General features: G+C 39.5%; 1 protein-coding gene across 1 annotated transcript in view; it reads left to right on the top strand.

Moving 5' to 3' along the window:
• The window catches only part of LOC145478288 (MAM and LDL-receptor class A domain-containing protein 2-like), a 53,740-nt gene that overhangs the window by 14,298 nt on the left and 17,491 nt on the right, over window positions 1–21,951 (top strand). The window contains exons 14-41 of the mRNA XM_081456253.1: window positions 270–662; window positions 1,341–1,450; window positions 2,001–2,289; window positions 2,544–2,737; window positions 3,127–3,302; window positions 3,640–3,812; window positions 4,501–4,581; window positions 5,220–5,395; window positions 5,656–5,728; window positions 5,807–5,920; window positions 6,293–6,549; window positions 7,254–7,362; window positions 8,080–8,301; window positions 8,954–9,067; window positions 9,459–9,539; window positions 9,817–9,954; window positions 10,362–10,612; window positions 10,801–10,900; window positions 11,550–11,645; window positions 15,377–15,654; window positions 16,068–16,176; window positions 16,298–16,629; window positions 17,122–17,260; window positions 17,858–18,034; window positions 18,811–19,045; window positions 19,660–19,811; window positions 20,870–21,103; window positions 21,610–21,872. Coding sequence (XP_081312379.1) covers window positions 270–662; window positions 1,341–1,450; window positions 2,001–2,289; window positions 2,544–2,737; window positions 3,127–3,302; window positions 3,640–3,812; window positions 4,501–4,581; window positions 5,220–5,395; window positions 5,656–5,728; window positions 5,807–5,920; window positions 6,293–6,549; window positions 7,254–7,362; window positions 8,080–8,301; window positions 8,954–9,067; window positions 9,459–9,539; window positions 9,817–9,954; window positions 10,362–10,612; window positions 10,801–10,900; window positions 11,550–11,645; window positions 15,377–15,654; window positions 16,068–16,176; window positions 16,298–16,629; window positions 17,122–17,260; window positions 17,858–18,034; window positions 18,811–19,045; window positions 19,660–19,811; window positions 20,870–21,103; window positions 21,610–21,872 — 5,066 coding nt within the window. The remainder of the gene's footprint in view (window positions 1–269; window positions 663–1,340; window positions 1,451–2,000; window positions 2,290–2,543; window positions 2,738–3,126; window positions 3,303–3,639; window positions 3,813–4,500; window positions 4,582–5,219; window positions 5,396–5,655; window positions 5,729–5,806; window positions 5,921–6,292; window positions 6,550–7,253; window positions 7,363–8,079; window positions 8,302–8,953; window positions 9,068–9,458; window positions 9,540–9,816; window positions 9,955–10,361; window positions 10,613–10,800; window positions 10,901–11,549; window positions 11,646–15,376; window positions 15,655–16,067; window positions 16,177–16,297; window positions 16,630–17,121; window positions 17,261–17,857; window positions 18,035–18,810; window positions 19,046–19,659; window positions 19,812–20,869; window positions 21,104–21,609; window positions 21,873–21,951) is intronic.

Here is a 21,951-nt window from a genome sequence, read left to right as displayed (position 1 = left end):
TATTCCAAAATGTCTTCATGGTACTATTTCTAAAACCTCCTGCAAGGAAATAGTACGTCAGCTCTCCAAAGAAAGCCTGCAGAATAACTGCCACCAATGTTGCTTTCGGTGATCTTCAACTAGAACACGATGACACCAAAAGAATAGTTCGTCTGAGTATCAATTTGATGATTTTGCATCACATGGACAGTAAAATTTTACAAGTTGATCACTGTGTATGGTAAAAAAAGTATACACTTCTTAACACATCATTATGTATGTTTCTCCAGCACCTTTAACGTGTAGTCACGGCTATTTTGCATTCCACGGCGGTTGCTTCTCGATTAATACCAAGAACATACTGACGTGGAAAGATGCTCTGGGACAGTGCAGTATTGAAGGAGGGACCTTAGCCAAGATATCTCGGGAAGGTTTGAGGTATGCATTTACCAACCTGCTAGAAGAAATGAGACCTAAGCCGGAGCATTTGCACTTTGGCCTCCTGGCACAGGACAACTGGGTGTGGATAGATGGCAGTCCATTTAATAACTCTCTATGGCTGTCGGGATACCCTTCTGCTTACCATGGAATCCAGAGTTGTGCTGTGCTATCGGCTGGTTCGTCGGGGATAAAAAACGTTGACTGTCGGCTAACGATGTACCCACTGTGCCAGAAAAAGCTCGGTAAGTTAGAGAGCTTTCATTTAGGTAATTGAATTCAAAGTCAATTAATTATTACTTTGGTCTTTGCTCAGCAAGGCCGCCCATTTATGAAAGATCTTTTACGTACGTTAGCAATCGGAATGCAGATACTACCTTATTTCAGTTATAAAGTCTGATTCTAAAGCAAGCTGTGATTTGACTTTGGTTTAAGTCATTTGAGTTGTTAACTCTGACTGCCTTACCCAAGGTTGTTTGTGTGATCACAGCTGTGGTTAACTTGTTTTTGTTTGAAGTTCAGCTCTAGTCTCTCAGCGAAGTTTTGACATATCATTAAATGTCAGAGCGACATAAAATATAGCGAATTAATGCTCTTTTCCTAGTAGCAGTCTTCTAAATATTGATCACTTTTATACCTTTTCAACCTTTTTCTCACAACCTACAAAGAACTCGAGACCCAAGGCCTCAGAAGCCCGAAACCCGGGCCCGAGACAGCTCAAGGTAACTCTCGGCGGAAGAAATTTCAGCAATAACTCTCTTAACTACCATGGAGGTTACAACCTTTAGTGTCTGTAGTTTACCTGACTGCATATTATGCGTTGCTTTCTAGCTTGGTTCACTCCGCTTGTAGATTAGTGGGAGGCGGAGGATTATAAGTATTGCTTGCCATTTCCTTTTCCGTCTTGTTTATTTTTTTGCTAGTAAATTCACTGTCACACCATATTTTGACGCAAAGTTCAAGTGTTCTGTTACCTCATTACCCCTCTCTGGCCATTGATAGATCCTACACCACTTGTTTTCGTTCACAAAAGGTAAGGAATTAATCAAACTTAATAACGAAAGAGTTGCCAGTTTAATGATTATCCTTCTACTTACGATACATCGTGAGAGGTGTTGGTCGCCTCTGGTCTTCCAAGTGAAGTGGGCCATATACTGAAATATGCCATTTTCAGCAGTTGTGTGCTTAGTTACCTGGCCTATGAACGCAAGCGAGGCTGGAGGTAACCTTGTTTTGATACAGACCTCTCCGCTTTTCTCATTTAAACACCATCTAGTCAGCATAAGAACAACTTGATTTACACAACAAAAGCGGTGAGGTCTTAATCAAACCAAGGTTACCTGCAGCCTCATTGCCATTCAAAGGCCAGGTCACTGAGCAGACAACTGTGAAATAGTCTATTAGATAATGTTCAAGCATAGAGCAAATAGAGTAAATAACTGAGGAAATAACTGATCTTTGAATCAAAAATACGTGGTTTAGTTGAAATGTTTTCTGCCTGCCTGTCTGTCTGTCTGCCTGTCAGTTGATTTGTTTCATCTTTCTTAATGCTTGCGCGTAATTGTTTTCCTTTGTCATTTTAGGAGTTCAATCCTTGGTGGGAAGTAACGTTTGAAAAATCACTGTATGTTGAATCTGTTGAAATCACTGATAAAATCGACTGCTGTTCACGTGACAAAGGAATGATCAACGTTACTGTATCTAGCAGTAAAACCGGTTCTGACCCAACTTGTACACAATCGGTGCAGTATGGAATATTATTAACCCACAAAGTACACTGCTCTCCACCAGCGCGCGGACGTTTCGTGATAGTCACGTTGACTGGAAATAATGTCACGCTAGTTCTCTGCCAAGTTGTTGTTGGAGCAATTGGTAAGTCACGGTAAACTTGACATCGTTTGGCTTGCATGACTCTAGTCTGTAGTTCTTGCCCTCTCTCTAAAGGAAAAGTAAAGGAGTAACTACATTAAATTACATGAGCAAGTTGTTTCTACTCTTGTATGTGACTGGTCAAGATTCTTTCAATTCTTCGTCTAAATGATTACTGCATTTTTGTTACAACTGAGATTTATACAACTGATATTTACTCCGGAGTTGTCTCACACTTAACTTCGCTTTCACTGTAGAATTTTCTGAAGAGGCGCAGGGTGTTTTACGTGAAGGGTGGTATAACGTAGATTACGACTCCAAAAAATCACCAACTATGCGGGAGAATCCTGCGTTTAAAGGCAAAAGTCAGAGCCAGATCGTTCTGCGGGATTTCGATGCACCAGTCAATGTGGGAACAAAGTACGTTCAGCGACTGACAAGCTACTTACAGGTAAAACATCATTTTCCCCAGAGGTACTCCCTTATATAGGCTATAAAGGTATGTTTGTCTCCAAAGGGAATGGTTAGCAGTGTGGTTAGGAGAGGAGACTAAATCCTCTCCTTTCATTTCTGTTGTTAGAAACCTGATCTCAAGTTGTAATTTCATGTCTAGCAAGTCGTGTGATTTTAAATTTCATGATGAGTCCCGTCAATTGAAATTTTGTCACCAGTTGCGTAACAATTCTCGTGACTATCAATTTTATGAGGCGTCGCGTTGGTATAAAATGACAACAAGTCACGTTAATCTGATTTCGTGACAGGTCCCGTGACTCTAAATATTGTATCAGTACACCCAGGACTAATTATTTAAAAATTAGTAAAGTACAAATCATTTTGCAGGTTCCTGAAAGCGGAAATTACACGTTTTACCTGTCATGCGATGAATTCTGTGAGTTATGGAAGCACGATGTTATTGAAGGTGGCATTGAAAAAGAAGACAGGGAAGCTGAGGAAATTGTGACCAAACAACCAATCATTTCTGTCGAAAGGTTTACATCTTATCAAGAGTGGGACAGGTGAGCATAACAGGGAGATAAACAGGGCTCGAAAATATCTCGAATTCCAATTTGCCCTTCTGACAGGCAGCATTCAAATTTTGCTTGCCCAGTGCAAGTCTTGTTATACTTTTATTTATTTATTTAGTTATTTATTTATTTATTTATTTGGCCTTCCACTTGCCTGGGTCCTTGCCCATTAGGCAAATGAGCTAATGAGAAATTAATATTTACCTGCCCGGCAGGAAAATCTACTTTTTTTTCCGGTGACGTGACTGCACTTTTTTGATCCCTGGACATTCATGTTCTTGGACTTGTAACCTTTGCCTTGATCACTTATCCAGTCTTGCCTTTAAAGGTACGCAGAGCAAACATCACAGTCTGTATTTTTCGACAAATGTCGCATTTATCGAATGGAGGCCTTTATGAGGGAAGGAACGGGCAACGACCACATATCTGTGGGCATGCGCACACCCAGTGGAAAATATGAACAGCCTATCTCTGGAACGAGACTGTTCAGGACTAAACCAGGTAACGTGCTTTGTTTTCAACATACTGAAGAAGGGCCAAACCTGAAACGTACATGTTACACGAACTGTTTGACACTTCAATTAACTTTTTCAACCTTGTTTTTTATATTGTGTCACACATCAAATGAATCTTTTGGCATTCTTCCTACTTACTTACTTTGAACTGAGATACTGACACTAGCGATTAAAATTTCGCTGCTGCAAGAAATCTTCAATAAAAGATAGAGCGTCTAAGGTTTTGTTCATTTCTCATGAGTATTTGAGAATTGCCAGAAATCGGCGCTGACTTTCTTGTACTTTACCAACAGAACTTCAAAAAAGTTATTACAAGTAGGTAAATGTTATCTCACTGTTCTTCAGGAAGCTAAGGTAGCAAAAAATATTTTGTTCAAAGCTTTCAATTAGCTTCTATTAACAGAACTATCTATGAAGCGACATTCTTCTTGAGGAGATGACCTTTCCCTAAAAATTCGGTTTTCTTTTCCAGCTATTTAACCTTCTGTTGCAAAGGATACCTTTTAGCTTGATTTGAGCGGCAATGTTTTGTTGCGATTCAACATGAAATACATGTTGATTTGTAGCTGTATCGAAACTTAGATAAGTGTGATAACACAGGTTCTTAGCGCAGACGTAAATATTCTTTCTTGCCATAACTGACTAATCTGAATTGAATTCTGAATCGTCAACAGGAACGCGTAAATTGGAAGTGACACTACAGCATCCCAAAACGTCGTTATCTGCCTTTGTTGGTTCAAATTTACACATCTCAGGTTGGTTTCACCAGCCTTATCCGACAATTGCGTAAGAAATTAATAAAATAAATGTAAAACACTCATTGGTGGAATCTGAGCGAAGTTACAAGAATCCATTGCGTAGAAGTATATATCTGTCACTAACGAAGCTTTCAAATTTACTCTACAGTGAAACCTGTATTAAGCGGATCCCATATTAAGCAGGCACCCTCCATTAAGTGGACACCAACTCGAGTCCCAAAACTTACTTCCCACAATTACTGTAAAATAAACCTGCTTCCAGCGGACACCTCATTTAAGAGGAGGCAGACACTAATATTGAGCCATTTTGTTGCATAAAACCTGCAATAAGCAGACGCTTCAAGGGCTTTTTGCTTTTACGAGTTCAGCTCAAACTCCTTTGACTATTGCTCAGTAATGTCGTTTTGAAGCTAAGTGGATTATTTCAGTTTGATACATTGACTGACTGGACATTGTGCTATGAGCAGTCTTTGATCTTACACTGTGTTACGCTCTGTTACCAAAGGGTTGATGATTAACTATTATTGCACAAGATATTAGAACTTGTTTAGAGCGGACACCCTTAATTAAGCGGACACTAGTGAGTGTCCCAAGGGTGTCCGCTTAATACAGGTTTTCCGTTCCTTGCAAAACAGGTTATTACAGGTTCTGCTGTCAAGGTGTATATTGTCCGGATTGCCCGCTGGAACTGAACATCTCAACCCTTGGACAAAATGTGACAATTAATTCAGCGCTTAACTTCTCCTGTGTGAATACATCATTCACGGCTACTTTTAACACGGACAGACAACCTGACAATTTTGCAGTCAAGGTCAGTGGTCACAGAACAGATAATTTTAGGTCCAATTCTCTTTCAGGTGGCGAAAACAACATGACAATCTGGCGAGTACCCTCACTTTGACACAGTGTGATCCCCCCTTTGAAAAATCCTGGCTACGCCCCTGTCTTTTGTAAATTAGTTCCTTACATAGTTAATGATTACAAAACACAATTTTTCTCACACTTGTCAACCAATCGCAATGCTCGGAAAATGCTCAAAATAATTGGGACTAATTGTTCTTTTGGTCGCAGGTCAGTTATTCATTTGTCAACAATTCAGAACAAACTGTGAGCGAGAGAGTTTTAGGGCATCTTCATCTTCGAGGTGAATTTTATATATTTTTTTTTGCTTTGTAATTTTCTTTGAGATGGGACGCAAACGTTATTTTCTTTTTTCTATCAGCTGTGGTGATAAAAGAGTGCTACTTCAAATCAGAATATTGCGGTTGGACCAGTCTCGGTGACAACGAGGAAAATTGGAAATTGTCAAATAATAAAACATTGGTTAAATTTCCAGGTAAGTGGAAATTATACTCTGATACTTCGTGGTTGAGGTGGCCTAATGGTCAGCGCTGTGGACTCGGGATCGCCAGTTTCCGTTTCAGGTGTTTTGTGTAGTCGTTCTAATGAGCTCTACCCAGGAAAATAAATGAGTTGTGATATCCTGACCAGAATCTGGGGGAGCAAGGGGGGGGGGTTAAACAGAGATTGGCAGGCGCCCCACCCAGGGGAAATGGAAATAGCCTATCCCCCCTAAGTCTAAGTTAACTACAGACTACATTTGACGGCTTCGAACGGAGTTTTTAAAATGGGTTTCTTTTCCAAAACCATCGAACAGAGCCCATGTTAAGACAACATATGTTTGGAGAAAAATATTTTCTTCTTTCAGGTCACTTTGCCTATATTGGTGACTCCTTCAAAGCAAAGTTGGAAGGTCCGTTGTTACCGTGGAAACCATTCCATCAATCCGTAGGTTTGTGTTTGCGGTTTAATTACCTCATGCCTACTCAATCAAAGTCCACCTTGAAGATTTTCCTTCGAGAACCAAATCGGGAAGAGCTGGTGCTAGTGTGGCAGTTGGTCGGAAACCACGGTGAGAAGTGGTCAGCAGCTCAAGTGGCTTGGTCAGGCGCCAAGGGAATTCAGGTTCAAACAGTTACTCATTGGTAGTTAACGTTGAAAAAGTTTGTATGTTTTCGCATTCAATAGCAATAGCACTGAGAAAAAGAAAATACATTAACGTAAAGGAAGGTTATGAAGACATGACTGATCACCACAGATATCTACACAACCTAAGCAACTGTTGAATTGAAGCCTGAACAAAATTCAAGCTTGAACGGGATTCGAACCCATGACCTCAGCGATACCGGCGCAGTGCTCTACCAACTGACCTATCAAGCCATCTGGGAACTGGTCAGTAATAAAACCCAGTTGACTTGATAGCTCAGTTGGTAGAGCATTGCACCGGTATCGCTGAGGTCATGGATTCGAATCGCGTTCAAGCATAAATTTCTTTTCAGGCTTTAATTTAAAAACTACTTAACTTATGTATATAACTGCAATGATCAATCACGTCTTCATATCTTTCTTCGCAGTTCAAATATGTGATCTTTCATATATTCACTTGTAAAGGAAGGTGTGAATGTAGATGTTGTGATTGATAGTTTGTTTGTATGTTTCTTTGTTTTGTTTTAAGACTTGGCCATCAGTTCTTTTGGGTTTAAAGATATTTTGATGTATGCTTGTTATTGCCATTCAGAGGGCCCACTTGTATTCCTTATCATTTAATATCTCTAAGTGATTTACAGCGAGGTTAACTAACTGTAAAATCTTTTTTCCCGTTTCTGTAGGTTATCTTTGAGGGACAAGGCTTTGTTGATAAGAAGATCAACGTAGCGATTGATGACGTCATCATTACAACCGAGAATTGCCCCTTGAGACCTTACTTTGCTGAGCCAGGTTATTTCTGCTTCTCTATTACGTTTTGCTTATCTTGATCATGCAAAGACAAGTCCTTCAGAAACAGACTGCCCACTTGTTTCTGGCCTATTTTCTTTCTACTCGCTTAACCATCTGTATGACATGACTAAGGCATTAAAAAATGGTGGCTTTTTCTTTGCGGCTGGACCTCGCCATAGAGGTAAATCGTCATTTTCTCGAAAACGAGCACGGGGACCTATCATTTTTTTCTGTTGTGTTGAATTAAGTAATAAATGTCTCCATGTAAAATAAATATGAGCCAATTCTTAGTGTTGAGCAAGAAACAATCGTCGGAAACGTGAATTTAGCAAGCAATCGTGACTATAATCATGGTGCTATTGTAAGGATTTATATGGTATAAAAAAGGTGCTGTTGTTCCTAAACGAACATGGGGACCCCTCATTTTTATTTCCAAATTTAAGTTCCTACAATATAAACAGTCAATAGGCAAAGTTTGACAAAAATCTCAGTGCAGGTTCTATTTCAGTGGAATGACCTCAATAGAGTATATTCAAATGACGTCACAACAGCTATATTGGTGTCCCAAAACAATGAAACGGTGGCCAAGTTGGTGTCGCAAGCTAATCCTGAGGGAGTTGAACACTTTTCTTATGTAAACACTTTCTTTTGTTCCAATAAATTTGTATGCCTGCTGGACACATGAGTGAAAACATTCTTTGCAACTCCTTTTTTCAGGTTTCAAGTGCAGCGACGACAAGTTTACATGCAATAATGGCGAATGTGTCAAGAAGAATCTGTTATGTGATAGCGACTTTGCGTGTAAAGATGGTTCAGATGAGGACAACTGTGAATGCCCTTCCAGCATGTTCAACTGTAAAGAGGGAGGATGCCTCCTGGCAACATCCGTGTGCGATGGAACAAATGACTGTTCCAATGGAGACGACGAAAAAAATTGCCGTAAGTTATTATTTGTTTTCATTTTAACCATAGTTAATAGACGGGCTTGGTAAGAACAGAAGGAAACAAAGATGACAAGATTTATGTTGGAAGGTCTACGACCGTGTACAACCTTTTTGTGCTCATACACTACATTTGGACTACGTAACCGAAACGTTCCTATTGGTAAGTTTCTCAGTCAGAAGTGAACAACTATATTTTGTTATGCGCACGTCAAAGCCAAATCAGTCTTGAACAATAACATACAACAAAGAACTTTGTCGGGCGTTATTACCAATCTGCTCTATCAACTCTGTTTTTAATCAGCAAAGCTTGGCATGTTGGGTTCAATTTCGTTCTTCAGTTAATATCACTGAGAAAGCTAGAGGCCTCTGTATTGGAAGAGACAAAAAATACAGCGAGCTCCAATGGCCAACGTGAGTCGTGCAATGTTGAAAATCTATACGAAGAACAAGTGTGATAATATGGACGTTTCTCTTTACATGCTCGCTCTATACAAAGGTTTGAATGTCCAATTTTTTTCTCGAACTCCGCGTCTGCTGATTAATTTTTGTTGCCACATATGAGCTACGTGTGAGTTATATGCTAGTGAAGTTTTACCTTGGTTGATTTTTTTCTTTTAAATACACCGCGTACATAATTAACTTTTCAGGGAATCGGTGCGGCTCTAGATATCGGTGTGTTGATGGGTCTTGCATTTCGTGGTCAAAAACATGTACTCAGACAGCTTTCTGCAGGGACGGAACTAATACGCCTTCTGTATGTGGTGAGTTACGTTCGTAGACTTTTTAATTTAGTAGAGTCGAGTGGGATCTCCGTTAGATATACGGTTTTCGGCTTCACCCCTTAAAATCGCGAATTTTCCCTGTAGCGTGAAACGGGAGGTAATGGCGTGCAGTTCGTGGTTCGTTTCATAAAAGTCAGCATAACTGTTTCGTTTCTTATCTTCGACATTTCTTCTTGTTCAGTTTTGTTTTCTTGTGATTTCATTTTTCGTGTCTCTATTTTTTCGTTTTCCCCTCACTTCTTTTCATTTCTCAGTTCTCCTATCTGTTTCTTAGTTGTTGTCGCTTTTAGCTTTAATCCCTATAGACATCTCGCGTTTCATCTTCTTTGGTTGTGCTCATATAATTTTCGTTAATTTGTTGGTTTCCCAGGCTCTGGCAAATGCCATCTAGATGATTTAGCATGTACCTCTAAAAATACAAGCGTGCAAAAAAGATGTAGATCTTTCAGAGGTATGGTTAAAGCAAAACTTACTCGCTGACTAAGCTGTGTATTCAGTTCAGCATGACATTTACTCTTTTAGAAACAAGAACATGTATTCAATGGGAATCTTTTGTAACTACTTGTTTGTTTATAAACGTCAATTTTATTATTGACAAACAAGGAAACGAAGGGCTTGCGTCTTGAAAGTTTCGTTTCAGGAATCTTTTAAACGTTTGAACGTTCCAGCATCAATTTCTTTGTTCGTTATCTTATTATATATTTTTCCACTTATCGTGGTTTCAAAAGGTCATTGTAATTTCGAAAGTGGACTTTGTGGACTGAAAGCTGATAAGAATGCCACGTTCCACTGGACTGTGGGCTCAGGCCAGACGCCAACGGAAAGTACTGGACCGAGTTACGATCACACGTCGCTTAATAAGGATGGTAAGAGAAGTCAGAAGTGAATAAAACTGTAATTAGGGAAGTTAGCAGCGGTGAGTTCAGTAACCATCAATTTAAACCAAGGCAAATATGAGTCTATCATTATGCATACTGACTGAATTTAAAAAAGTAATCAGACCTTGGACATAAAACATGAAACTGGTAGCACGCGTGGGAACCAAAATGATTCGCTAAGCAGACAAGCATTCCTCTGATTGATGAGCTTTATGTACTTAGATCAAATCACCAATCAGTTCAAAATAAAGACGAAATTCTGGGTACAAACTTAGACTGTGACAACACAGCGGCAATGCCGCGTCATAAGTAGCAGAGGTAGGCGAGAAACGTTCTGCCTTTAATTTCCTGCTAATAAGTAACATTTTTATAACTACTATACATTTCTTTTTCAGGCTCTTACATTTTCATTGAAGCTTCTAAAAGAAACCCAGGAGAAAAGGCGAGGTTGTTAAGTGGCTGGATAGAAGCCAATGAAACAGTTTGTGTTCAGTTTTGGTATCACATGCACGGCTCAGATATCGGAAATCTAAACATTTATGTCAAAACTAACCAATCAGAAACTCCCGTCTGGAGGCTGTCAGGAGATCAAGGAAACCGCTGGAGATTTGGACAGACGGCCCTGAATAGACCAAGTTTATATAAAGTAAGTTTTCATATTTTGTTTAAGACTCAATGAAATCCAAAAACAGAGAGCTTAAATCGGGACCATGTATTAAGCACTTTCATCTTTTATCCTTCTTACTTTTCATTATTTGATTATGAGGAGGTTATAAATAAAGGAAAGTTTCTGTTGCGTTTTAGAACTAACATACTTTCGTATTTTTTTGTTAGTTTGTACTAGAAGGAACAGTTGGCGATGGAAGTAAAGGTGATGTTGCAGTTGATGATTTGACGATATTGGACGGAATTTGTGAAACGATTATAAAACAAAGTAAGCAAGAACGTTGGTATTGGGTTTACGAGGCTTTCGAAGGCTTCCTGCCATTGCAAGGCAACTTGTTACGTGTTGTACAACTGAGCGTTGATTCAGTAAAATCTTCCTAAATCAGAGAGCATTCCCTGCCATGATCCTCGAAACAATAACAACAACAACCTGAAAGCTCGATCTACCAAGCCTGAAATCCATGATTAATAAAATGAGGACTTACACAGCTTTTAGAGTGGTCCAGTTATGTTTATAAACAACAGGGTCTTAAAGGCAGAGCATACCCTAAAAACAGAGGGTTTTTGGGTGCATAAGAATTGTGCTCCCCACTCATTTAGGAACTTTCCCCGTACCCGCGGAACCTATCAACAGACAGCTTATTTAACTTTCTTCCTGTTCTCTCTTGTAAACGTCCTAGAAAACTATAAAACACTTCTCGTGGATCAAGGTTAAATACCCTAGTATTTGTTTCACACATTCGGTTAGCTGGACAACAGCGCGAAGAACGGTGAGAGGAAAATAGACTGCTTTTCTCTCGCTGCATTTTGCACTGCTCCCTTATCAAATCAGACCATCAAACAGGCTATTTTACTAGACATTTGTAAATTACTGAATTAGATCGCTAAGAAACAATCTTTTCTTTCTTTATCATCAGCAAGGCCAGACTGTTATTTTGAAGAAAATATGTGCGACTGGAAAGCAGACGAGGAATGGGTCCTTCGTTCTTATCAGGCGGGATTAGGGAAACGGGGTAAGATGTGTTATAGATTGTGTCTGGGAGGTAGTATGGCCTTGATACCCAGTTGATGATATACCGGGTGATAGAGGGCCAGTTCACATCACTGAAAATGATTCTTTCCTTTCTACTTCCGTTACTCATCAGGAGATTTAAATATAAACAAGAAATTATCTGAAAGGATTGTTAAAGATCTCTGAGTATTATTCGATACAGGCGAGGTTGGGAAACAAACCAATTATATATTTCTTTTCGAATTTCTTCAGTCATTTTCTTCTTTGTTGTTGTATATATAACTATATAGCTCTATTGGAAAATAATACTTTTTCAAGTAATTGACAAACACGAGAGGCAGCGTTTTACCCCTTTATTAAATCAAAGTGCTCCATGAGCAAACCCGTCGATTTCCCAGTGGATGATGATTGATATGTACGGCTTTTCGTGCATACTACATGAAGTACAAGAACAGTCAAACCTTCACTACATGAGCTGCATTTCTCCAATGGAGTACTCATTCTTGATTGAGCCACTCTACCTCGTAAACTTCTCATCGCTTCGCCCAACATATTTTTCTTCCCGCCTGAGGACGAAAGCGTAAGCTGCGACTCAGCCCCGTTAGATCGAAAGCAAATAGGTTGCGAATAAGATCGAAGCGACTCTGCTCGCAGGGTAGCTGCAAAGGATCTTCAGAGAAATCGAGTTTTTTTTTTTATTTTGAATTACAAACGCACAACATCTAAACCATCGGATGCAATTTGAGGTCGGTTGTACGAAACAGCAAGGTCGCGTAACGTCAAAAACCGTGTTCTTATCGGTTCCAAGCTTGAAATAAGTACATGTAGCTACTTGTGGATGTCCTTCACCTAAAAAAAGGGTTGAACAAGAAAAGAAAAAAGACCAGTGACTTAAAACAACAAACGGAAAAAAAAACCGTCGAACTCCAGAATCTAACTCAGGTCCACTAGATTGGAACATGGGTGCTAACCATAGTAACACGTAAGAAACCTTGCTTAAAGGGAAAAACATACAAAGTACTTCAGCCTTATCTCAAATTGACTAACAAATATGCGAAGTAGCTAACACCACCCCCTGCTTCGTCGAGTTTTTGCTCTCGGTCCAATTTACGCGCGGCCAGAATGCGGAAAAGCTCTTCATATGGGAACGCTTGTTACGCAGGCTATAGTAACATGTAAGAAACCCTTGCTTCAAGGGGGGAAAGATACAGAGTACTTTACCCTTATCTCAAATTAGCTAGCAAATACGCGAATTAGCTTACAAATACGCCGCATATAGTCTATTAAACTGCACACTTCTCGGATACTTTCAGTGTGGCTAGTACACAGGGAACAGAGAAGTCCTATTTGATCTTTTTCCCAGTTAAATTCGGCGTAATATTGTAGCGCGAATCGATTTTTTTGTTGATTCAAATCGCCTCAAAATCAAACTGTACACATGTGATCGTGTTGCGATGATTAAATCTACTATAAATAGACATACAAAGCTTTTCGCGAGAGCTGTTTTGTGACTGCGATATGATAGCTCATCAGCCTATTCAAGTGTCAAAGTGTATCAGCTTGAAAAAGCCCAAAACTTTTTTTCTGTGGGGAAAAGTTTAATGCTCGGATTGCATTTTAGTTATTGAAGTTAAGTGTCTAGTTCTCCTCGCTCCCGCTATGCGGGGTTCCTCTTCCAATGCGACTCATGTGAGTTTGTCCTCTGAGTACGATTTCATCTCAGTGGATTCCATGCCCGCCGTTGAAACTTATAACCTGGCGTAATCATGAGCCTTTTAGAGGCTCGCAAGACTGCGGTGTTCCTTCTTAGAGACTTTTTCGACAAATGCAGTGGCCTCAGCGATACTGTTCGCTTTGATTTCCGAAATTTAATTTCAGGAGCTCAACCCTCCAGTAGTAGTACAGTCAATATGTAGAGAGGATTGCCTCTTGTCAATCGTTGCTAAATTTCAAACTTCGGAGCGGAAATTTACAATAGCAGCTTCCAGCAAGATCAAAAACGCTCCCAATGCGTATTACAAAAGCCAATTAGAGTTATCCTTATCTTAATTTGAGATTAGAATTGTAATAGAAATGTTAAGTGAACTATACCCAGTAAGCAAACAAAACAAATTTACATTTTTAGTGTAACAATCGCAGCTAGACCTAGTAAAAACGATACACGTGCCTGCAATATTGACTAATACAGTGATTTCAGGAGCTTTATCTACTGGTCAGCGGAATTACTCCAAAAAGCTTACAGATGATGGAAGGACAACATTTGCATATCATTTGCATAATCTGTACCACCACTAAAACCCTATAGCAGGGGTTTCAATAACATTAGTTACAAGCGGCCACTGAAGGTGTAATAGGCGGCTGTGACCACTAAAGGGGCCGCAAGGCCCCTTTTCCCTAGGGGGTCTGGGGGCATGCTTCCCCAGAAAAATTTGAAATCTAGAAGCTCGAAAATACGATTTCCAGCGTTTTGGGCATCAAAAAACGTGCTGTTGATGGATATTTTTATTGACCACAAAGCAGGATTTTTTTTTTTGACAAACTAATAATTTTTTGATGCAAAGAGGTGCATTTTGAATACCTTTCTAGGCAGATATCTCTCAGTGACACTTGATATCCACTTAGGCAGTAATTTCTTTGAAGTCCTCTCTTAAAACAAATACAACTTCTCTGCTACTCTTTCAAATGTACCAACAAGGCAACAAACTGATTTTTAACTCTTCAGAAAAAATGAAATGAGATAAACTTTACAACAAAATTCTTTCTACTAATATTCTTACAAAACCAAACCTCATTTTCAACTTTTCATTGATTCTCCCACGGTTCATTATTAAGTTATTCAATGATCATAAAATAATGAAAAATTAAATCATATTATTAAATCATTCAGATGTCTTAGGTATCCTGAGATGAACAGTGATAACACTGATCGGCGACTACAAACAACATGTATGCTATTTCTTTGGAACTTTTAGTTTGCGCGCTTTTTCATAGCATTTAAAAATTTCAGTGGTCGCCGTTGTTGTTGCATTTGCTTTTTTTTATTAATATCATTTTTATTTTCATTAATGAAATCCAAACAGACGGCGGTAAGAGGTCCTACAGGCGGCGGTAGACCGCCGGTAACCGTCTTTTATTGAAACCCCTGCTATAGATTGCTTACGCAATCTCCAGGTTAAAAACGATGCTAATTAAGATCATATATCCAATGGCAGTCACGGTCATATTAGTGACTTTGAGAAAGTAGATTGATGCCCGGGGGAAGGGGTACTGCCTTCAATAGCCTAATCCTTCGATAATGCGATAGGATCATACTTTCAGCTTTGACTGTACTCGGAACAACAAAGAAGTTCGCTTTACTGGAAAAACGAGTTTTTATTTTACATAAGGTAAAGTCTGCGTACGAGCCAAGTGGCCGACCAGGACAGACCTTATCCTGATTTCTGTAGCATGAGGCGACAAGAAGTCAGTTCTGCTCCCCCCTGAATGGGATTCTAGTCTATTGCAGGGTTAGCCCCAGCATTAAATTTGGTTGTACACCTGGGTGGAGAGTGACACTCTGAAAGTAAAGTGTCTTACCCAAGAACACAGCACAATGTCCCCTGCCAGGGCTCGAACCCGGACCGCTCGATCCAGATAGGAGCAAACTAACCATGAGGCCACCGCGCCTCACTTTATTATACATGGTTACCCAAAACTGACAAAAGTTCGCTGACTATTAAATTCTATTGTTAGGTGGATACGTTTCCCTTCCAGCGGGAGCGTCTGATTCAGCTTCTTTTCTCTCGTCTCCTGTCTTCAATACCCATAATTACGAATGGAAGTGCTTACGTTTCTGGTACTTGATCCGTGTCCATGATCACATTGATGCAGGCTGGTTTAAGGCAACGTTAATAGTGATACTAGATGAAAAGACTACGAACCAGACTCGGCTGCTACTCTTTACGAATAAAGTGACACATTCAGTGCGATATATACAGATGCCTTTACCAGGGAATTTTACTAACGTACAGGTATTCCATCTCTTTCTCCTTTCATGGTCATTACCTTATTGAAAACATTTTAAAGTTATTCTCAATTGAGCCAAATTAACTTGTCAAACAATTTTTTTTTCCATTTGAAGTTGATTTAAGTGTACGGTGTTCGGTAAGAAGTTGTTACGCAACGTGACTGGTCATTGTACATTTTGCGTAACAATGTCATCTGGCTTTGTAGGTCCGCATTGTGTACAGAAAGCCAAATAATTGATTTTTGAGACTCACAATAAAAGTTTCTAATTCAATGCTATTATATGACTTGTATGTTATTCCAAGTCAAACAGGAATATCAGTATGATTAATATTTTGCCGTGACTGTTTTAAGAAGCTCGAAATAGTTTTCTTAGCCGTGAGATGAGGTTAACATTTTTTTATGTAACACGTTCCAGATCCGTTTTGTGGGTACGAGCAAATTTTCTTTGGGACCATCTCTCGCCATCGACGACGTTTCGTTCTCCAAACAGCCTTGCCAACAAATTCCTGTGAATCCTGGTAAAGGTAAGACTAGCTAGAAACCTCTCTCAAGAGATATACCAGAATCAAATAGCTCGCATGCAGTACGTTTCTTCATAGTCACGCCCTAATAATTATTGCTCTTTTGATTCCACATCCCCATTAGCATGTCAAGAAGCTCTCGGCATGGAAAACGGTGCAATCCTTGACGGACAAATTACTGCTTCTACGCAATGGGATGAACATCATGCTCCCTTCCAGGGCAGACTACACTTCAAAAAGTCTGGAGATAAGCAGGGATCCTGGTCAGCTGCCAGAAGTGATGCTTACCAGTGGCTGCAGATTGACCTGGTCAGTCAGTACAATGAAGTGACAGGTGTAGCAACGCAGGGAAGGAATGCTTTCAAGTATCAGTATATAACCAAGTACAGACTGCAGTACAGTAGCGATGGAGTGAACTTCCAGTACTACAGGGAAGGAGGAGAAACTGCAGATAAGGTAAAAAAGACCTACTCCACAGCCTTAACCGAGGTTCTGTTTTCTTTGCCATGTTTTGAAAGGAATATGCTTTTAAAAGGAAGGCCATTTTCATAAATATACAGACAAGGGAATTTCAGAGAAGTCATACTTGACCTGGGTGTAGTCATTAAACCCTTTCATTTTGATTAAATTTGCTTTAGAGAGGAAATAATAATAGCGATATTCCGCTGACCAGTTCTATAATTTTGTAATCGTTCCTTTCCTAAAATACTTCACATAACCACAGAAATATTATTAATCGTACTATCCTAGCAGTATGCGGCAAGTTTATCACATTCGAACCTAGTTACATTGTCCAGTTTCCATGGGTCTCCTGTAGTGGTAGAGCGTCTGATCAGTGTACTGAAGGTCATAGGTTCCACCTCCACTGGGAGAACTCAGAAATTGTTTTTCGAATTTCCTGTGTCGCTAACTGATTACATCCTTCTCATCTCCATTTTATGTGCTTAGGAATTTGATGGAAACACAGACGAGAACACTGTTGTATATCATGAACTAATTCCGGCAATCAGGACACGGTATATTCGTTTTCGACCAGTAGCATGGTATGGTGCCATATCCATGAGGGTGGAGCTGTATGGTTGTAAAGGTACTCTAGATTAGAAATAAAACCTTTGACTATATACCAAAACAGTACCGAAAGACCTCGTTTCACTTCCGAGATATTGTTTAGAGACTTTAGAGATCTTGAGCCGCTGACGAAGTTCTCAGCCATTCTCGTGTCTAGAAAGACATAGATTCGCGTGTCTTTCTATCTCTTCGCGCACTTGAGAAAGGTTGCATACCGGCATCCAGGATACAAATGGTCCGTCAGCCCGCATTTTGTCGATGTTTTCCAGTTTTCCTTTTATCAGAAGATCCGTAACTACTAAGTATAAATCTACTAGCGTTCTATCACGAATTCCGTTCTCTGATTGGCTACGCTACTCGCTACCTATTCTCTTGTAGATAGTGAGTAGCCTAGCAGGTGTGGTTGTTACCAAAATGGCGGCCGCTTCTTGGCGTTTTCGAAGTACCTGTGAAGAGGATTTAGATAACGTTTTAAACGACTGGTAGAGTTATACTAAAGCAACCTTATTATCAGCCCTCAATTTCTATGCATGATAGAAATCTCGAGCTCGTAATCTAATTGTTATACATAGAAACTTAAGGATTTCCACTTCACATTTCCACATCTCCACTTTAGATGTTGGTCCTTGTGATATATCTGTGGACTGGTGTGGATGGAAAAGCGTCCACGGTTGGAAGAGAATAAAATACCAAGAGCTTGATCAGGAGTATCAGGATCATGGCGGTGCTGATGGTAGCGATAATGATGATGACGAAAATGATAAAGGTGATGCTGGTGACTCTAATGGGCGTGGTAGGTTATAGTGTGACATACAGTAGAAACCACTCATTCGAAGACGGACTCAGTATTATTAACTGGGGTACCTCAAGATTTTAACACAGTACTGACGTTCGCGCTAATTGTTTCTGTACATGTTTACTGCGCATTTACCTCCTGTTGTAGTGTAACGAAACGTCATCCATCTTAGATAGTGAATGACGGAAGTTTCGTGAAACATTTTAGAATAAACAGTGGCGATATGAAAATATGACGTTTCGGTGAAGACGTCACCATTATCAAATGGAAATTATTACAAGATGAAACTACAATCGCATAAAATGAGGTATGGAAAACAAAAGAATGTTCATAACTAATGTAGTTTCACACTTTATGTTTCCATATATAACGTTACCAATCTTGTAATAATTTGCATTTGATGGTGACATGTCGTCGCCCAAGCGTCGTGTTTTTACCTTGCCACCCTTCTTTTCTCTTTTTTCCTTTACTGCTTTTGTCCGTTTAGACCAGAGCTAAAAATGTTTGAACGCAAGGAGTCTCGATAAGACCGCTTAATTTTTTTGCACTTACAATCGTATTTTTCTACCAATTCGAATAAAACTGACTTTGTGAGTATTCTCCCGTTGGGTTGAATCTGAATGAAACAATGATATCAACTGGAAAACGTTGGGCCCATTTGAGTTTAAAAAATCGACACCTCCTTATTATTAAGAGATCCCCATTTCACCTAAGCTGACATACCCCATTAGCATTTTGTGAGCCCACTTGTTTCCATCGTTTTGTCTTTTTAGGAATCATTGACCGAGGTAACTATGAAATCCACCTTCCCAACGTCGACCTCGGCTACGTGTCATTCTCTGACGTCTCACCTCTTCACGTGGGTTTCACTCTCTGTTTCTGGTTGAAGACAGAATACAATGGCTTCTTCATTGAATACAAAATCGCAACTGAACAAAATGAAACATTGGTGCTGGCAGTCTATTGTCGTAACAATACTTTTGTATTTAAGCTGGAGAATACCAGAAGGTAATTACATACCGTTGTTTGGTCATTGTATTCTCCAGTCCAAGATGATGAATACAACTTACCATGATTCGCTGCACGCACGTTTCGTAGAGGGAACTGGTCATTGATTGCACTGTTTTTTAACGGTCGAAGTAAAAATGTCTCTAACTAAAACCAAATTTTTACCATTTGGATTTATTAGTTGTTATGTCATAAAAGGCCATTTATTTGCAACAACAGGTCACATGGTACAAAATCCTACATGCTATATTGCAAAAGAATGCGGCAGCCTCAAAACCATAGCGACTTCAACCAGTCAAGTAATTATATAACGGTTTCTCAAGTAAAAAATAGCGTTATAATAAAATAAAAGTTCAACTAAAATAAAGGCAAAAACACAAAATTTAGTCAAGCTTGACTTTTCCTTGTTTGTATGTCACAACTTGCCATCCAGCTTGAGGATTTTGTACCATGTGACCATTGGTTGCAAAAGGCGCACTGGCAAACGTTCATTCTGTGGGGTTTTCCTATATACCCTTACTCCTCTACTCATCATAGAACAACTTGTATTGTTACTGAAACATCATTTACGCTAACCTTGGCACGTATGTTTATCTATTTTTTATTCATCCCAGGAAAATTCCAATGGGCGTGACAGATAACACGTGGCACCACGTGTGCGTATTATGGGAAATTCGTGACGAGCAAGTGGAGGTTTTTAAAGATGGCGAAAGAACATATGTGTCAACTGGATTTCAGTCTAGCTCCCAACATATAGGAATTGAAGGTACAGTGAAAAATTAGATATTAAGTTTTGAAAACCAAAATTGTTCCTCTGCAAAATGTTAGAACTTAGCCTCGTAAAAAGTGCAATGCTATAGAAAATGTAAAGCTACACTGAGTGTACGTATCTTTCCAAGAGAGTAGCAATGTTCCTAGCAGCTTATGTCTATGAAATCGGATGTTACGCTTTAGCAGACTGTGTTTTTGTTCTTTCCAAAATTATCAACCCTTTGGGCTTTTTTAAAAGATAAAAAGCCCGAACTGAAAAAGTTTTTTTTGTTTTTGGCCTCATAATTAAAAGACAATCGTAACTAAATTTTTAAAGCTAGAAAATCTGCCATCTTGTTAAAAAAAAACTTGTGCGAGTTAGTTGGTTAATTTGACCAACAAGAGCCAACATGTCAATCAGGACTGAGAAATCAACCAATCGTGTCTTAGCTTACGTGCGTCAGTTTTCCCTCGCTTGGCGCCAGTTGCATGTTTCACATTGAGTTCTGATTGGTTTATTGCATTTGCCGTGAATGGCTACAAGTGATGCTTAAAAGATACTTAAATCTTAGCTAGTAGCGATCTTTTTGTCTGGTTCATCACTTACTAAAGAAAGGCAGTCCCTCTCATATTTGAACACTTCGTACACCATATAATAAAATTGTGTCGGAATATGGTCAGATTAACAAATAGGCACACGACACGTAACCGAGTGTGTCACTGATTTTTTTTTCCACATTTTAATTGCTTTTGCATACACACAAAAAAACTTGACATAACTTTCATTAAAACTATTCTACTAACATTAGCATGAATGTGTCACTGATGTTCTTACCACATTTTGACGCCTTTTAATTCTGTGATCAATTACGGAACAGACGCACGGCAACAGGGAATCTACTCGTTTTTCATAATATAGAAACCAAGAAAGCGTTAATGATGTCATCTATACGTCTGTCCTGCAATAGATAATAAGTAAGAAGCAATCAAAGTGCGAGAATAGGTCGACTTATATAACAGAAGGCACGTACTGTAATAACAATCAACTAACTCTTCCTGAACGTGTTTGCCCAGGAGGTGGAACCATGACAATTGGTTTCAGAGAGTCCAACGGAAATGCGTCAGCTGTTCTCGGTCTGTTGACTGGGTTCAATCTGTGGAGTTACGCAATGACACCAGGAGAAATACTGCGCATGTCACATGGATGTGGTACTGAAGCAGGTGACGTGAAAGCCTGGGAAACAGTAAGAAATGGGCTGCAGAAAGAAGTGGCGGTGGTGCGGCCTCGGACTTGCAAAGATAGGAAAGGCAAGTGAACTAGAGAATGAAGGTGATAAAGGACTGATAAAACAGCCTTCTTCTCTACGCATGAAACAGCCAGATAATGTGGGATAAAAAAGTGGCATTTTCTCGTGAAAACATCCCACAATGCCTCTGCACGCTAGTTTCCACAATAGCGGAATTTTATTACGGGCTCCTGAAGCTACTACGCTTATTTTAATTAAGTAATTCATTCATGATTCATTTATTCATTCATTCATTCATGATTCATTCATTCATTCATTCATTCGTTCGTTCCTTCGTTCCTTCGTTCCTTCGTTCCTTCGTTCCTTCGTTCCTTCGTTCCTTCGTTCGCTCGTTCGTTTGTTCGTTCATTTCATTCATTCATTCATTTATTCATTCAGTCACTCATTCACTCGTTTCCTCGCTATACGCGCGTTCATCCGTTTAATAGCAGGCCCATAATAGTTTGTCGTCGTTCTTGATTGTTATTCCTGTTATAAAAAAAACTGTGTATATCCGCTTGTTTTCAGGGGAACGGCTCGTAGTAGATACCAATCCTACTCGCTTTAACCAGTCCGCTGTTCTTGTGAGCCCAGTATACAACAGATCACGTGACTGGTATAGCAAGTGCTTAAGATTTCGTTACATGTTGAGGGGGCCTGGAAAGAAAAAAATGACAATTTTCCATAAGACAGACAGCTATCGAGAAATACCAATCTGGATCTCAAAACGTAGCACTGGTAAAACTTGGGTTTACGGGCAAGTTTCTCTGAGTTCTGTTTCGAAGTTTCAGGTAGGTTGTGACGCGTTATGATATCGTAAAATTCCATGGTTTTTCCCTCTCCCTCTCTACCCCTACTTCAGTAAAAAGT

Source organism: Orbicella franksi, chromosome 1 (genome assembly GCF_964199315.1).
Source record: "Orbicella franksi chromosome 1, jaOrbFran1.1, whole genome shotgun sequence".
Lineage (NCBI taxonomy): Eukaryota > Metazoa > Cnidaria > Anthozoa > Scleractinia > Merulinidae > Orbicella > Orbicella franksi.
The sequence above is the reverse complement of the archived record's forward strand: the minus strand, read 5'-3'. Positions and strand labels throughout refer to the sequence as shown.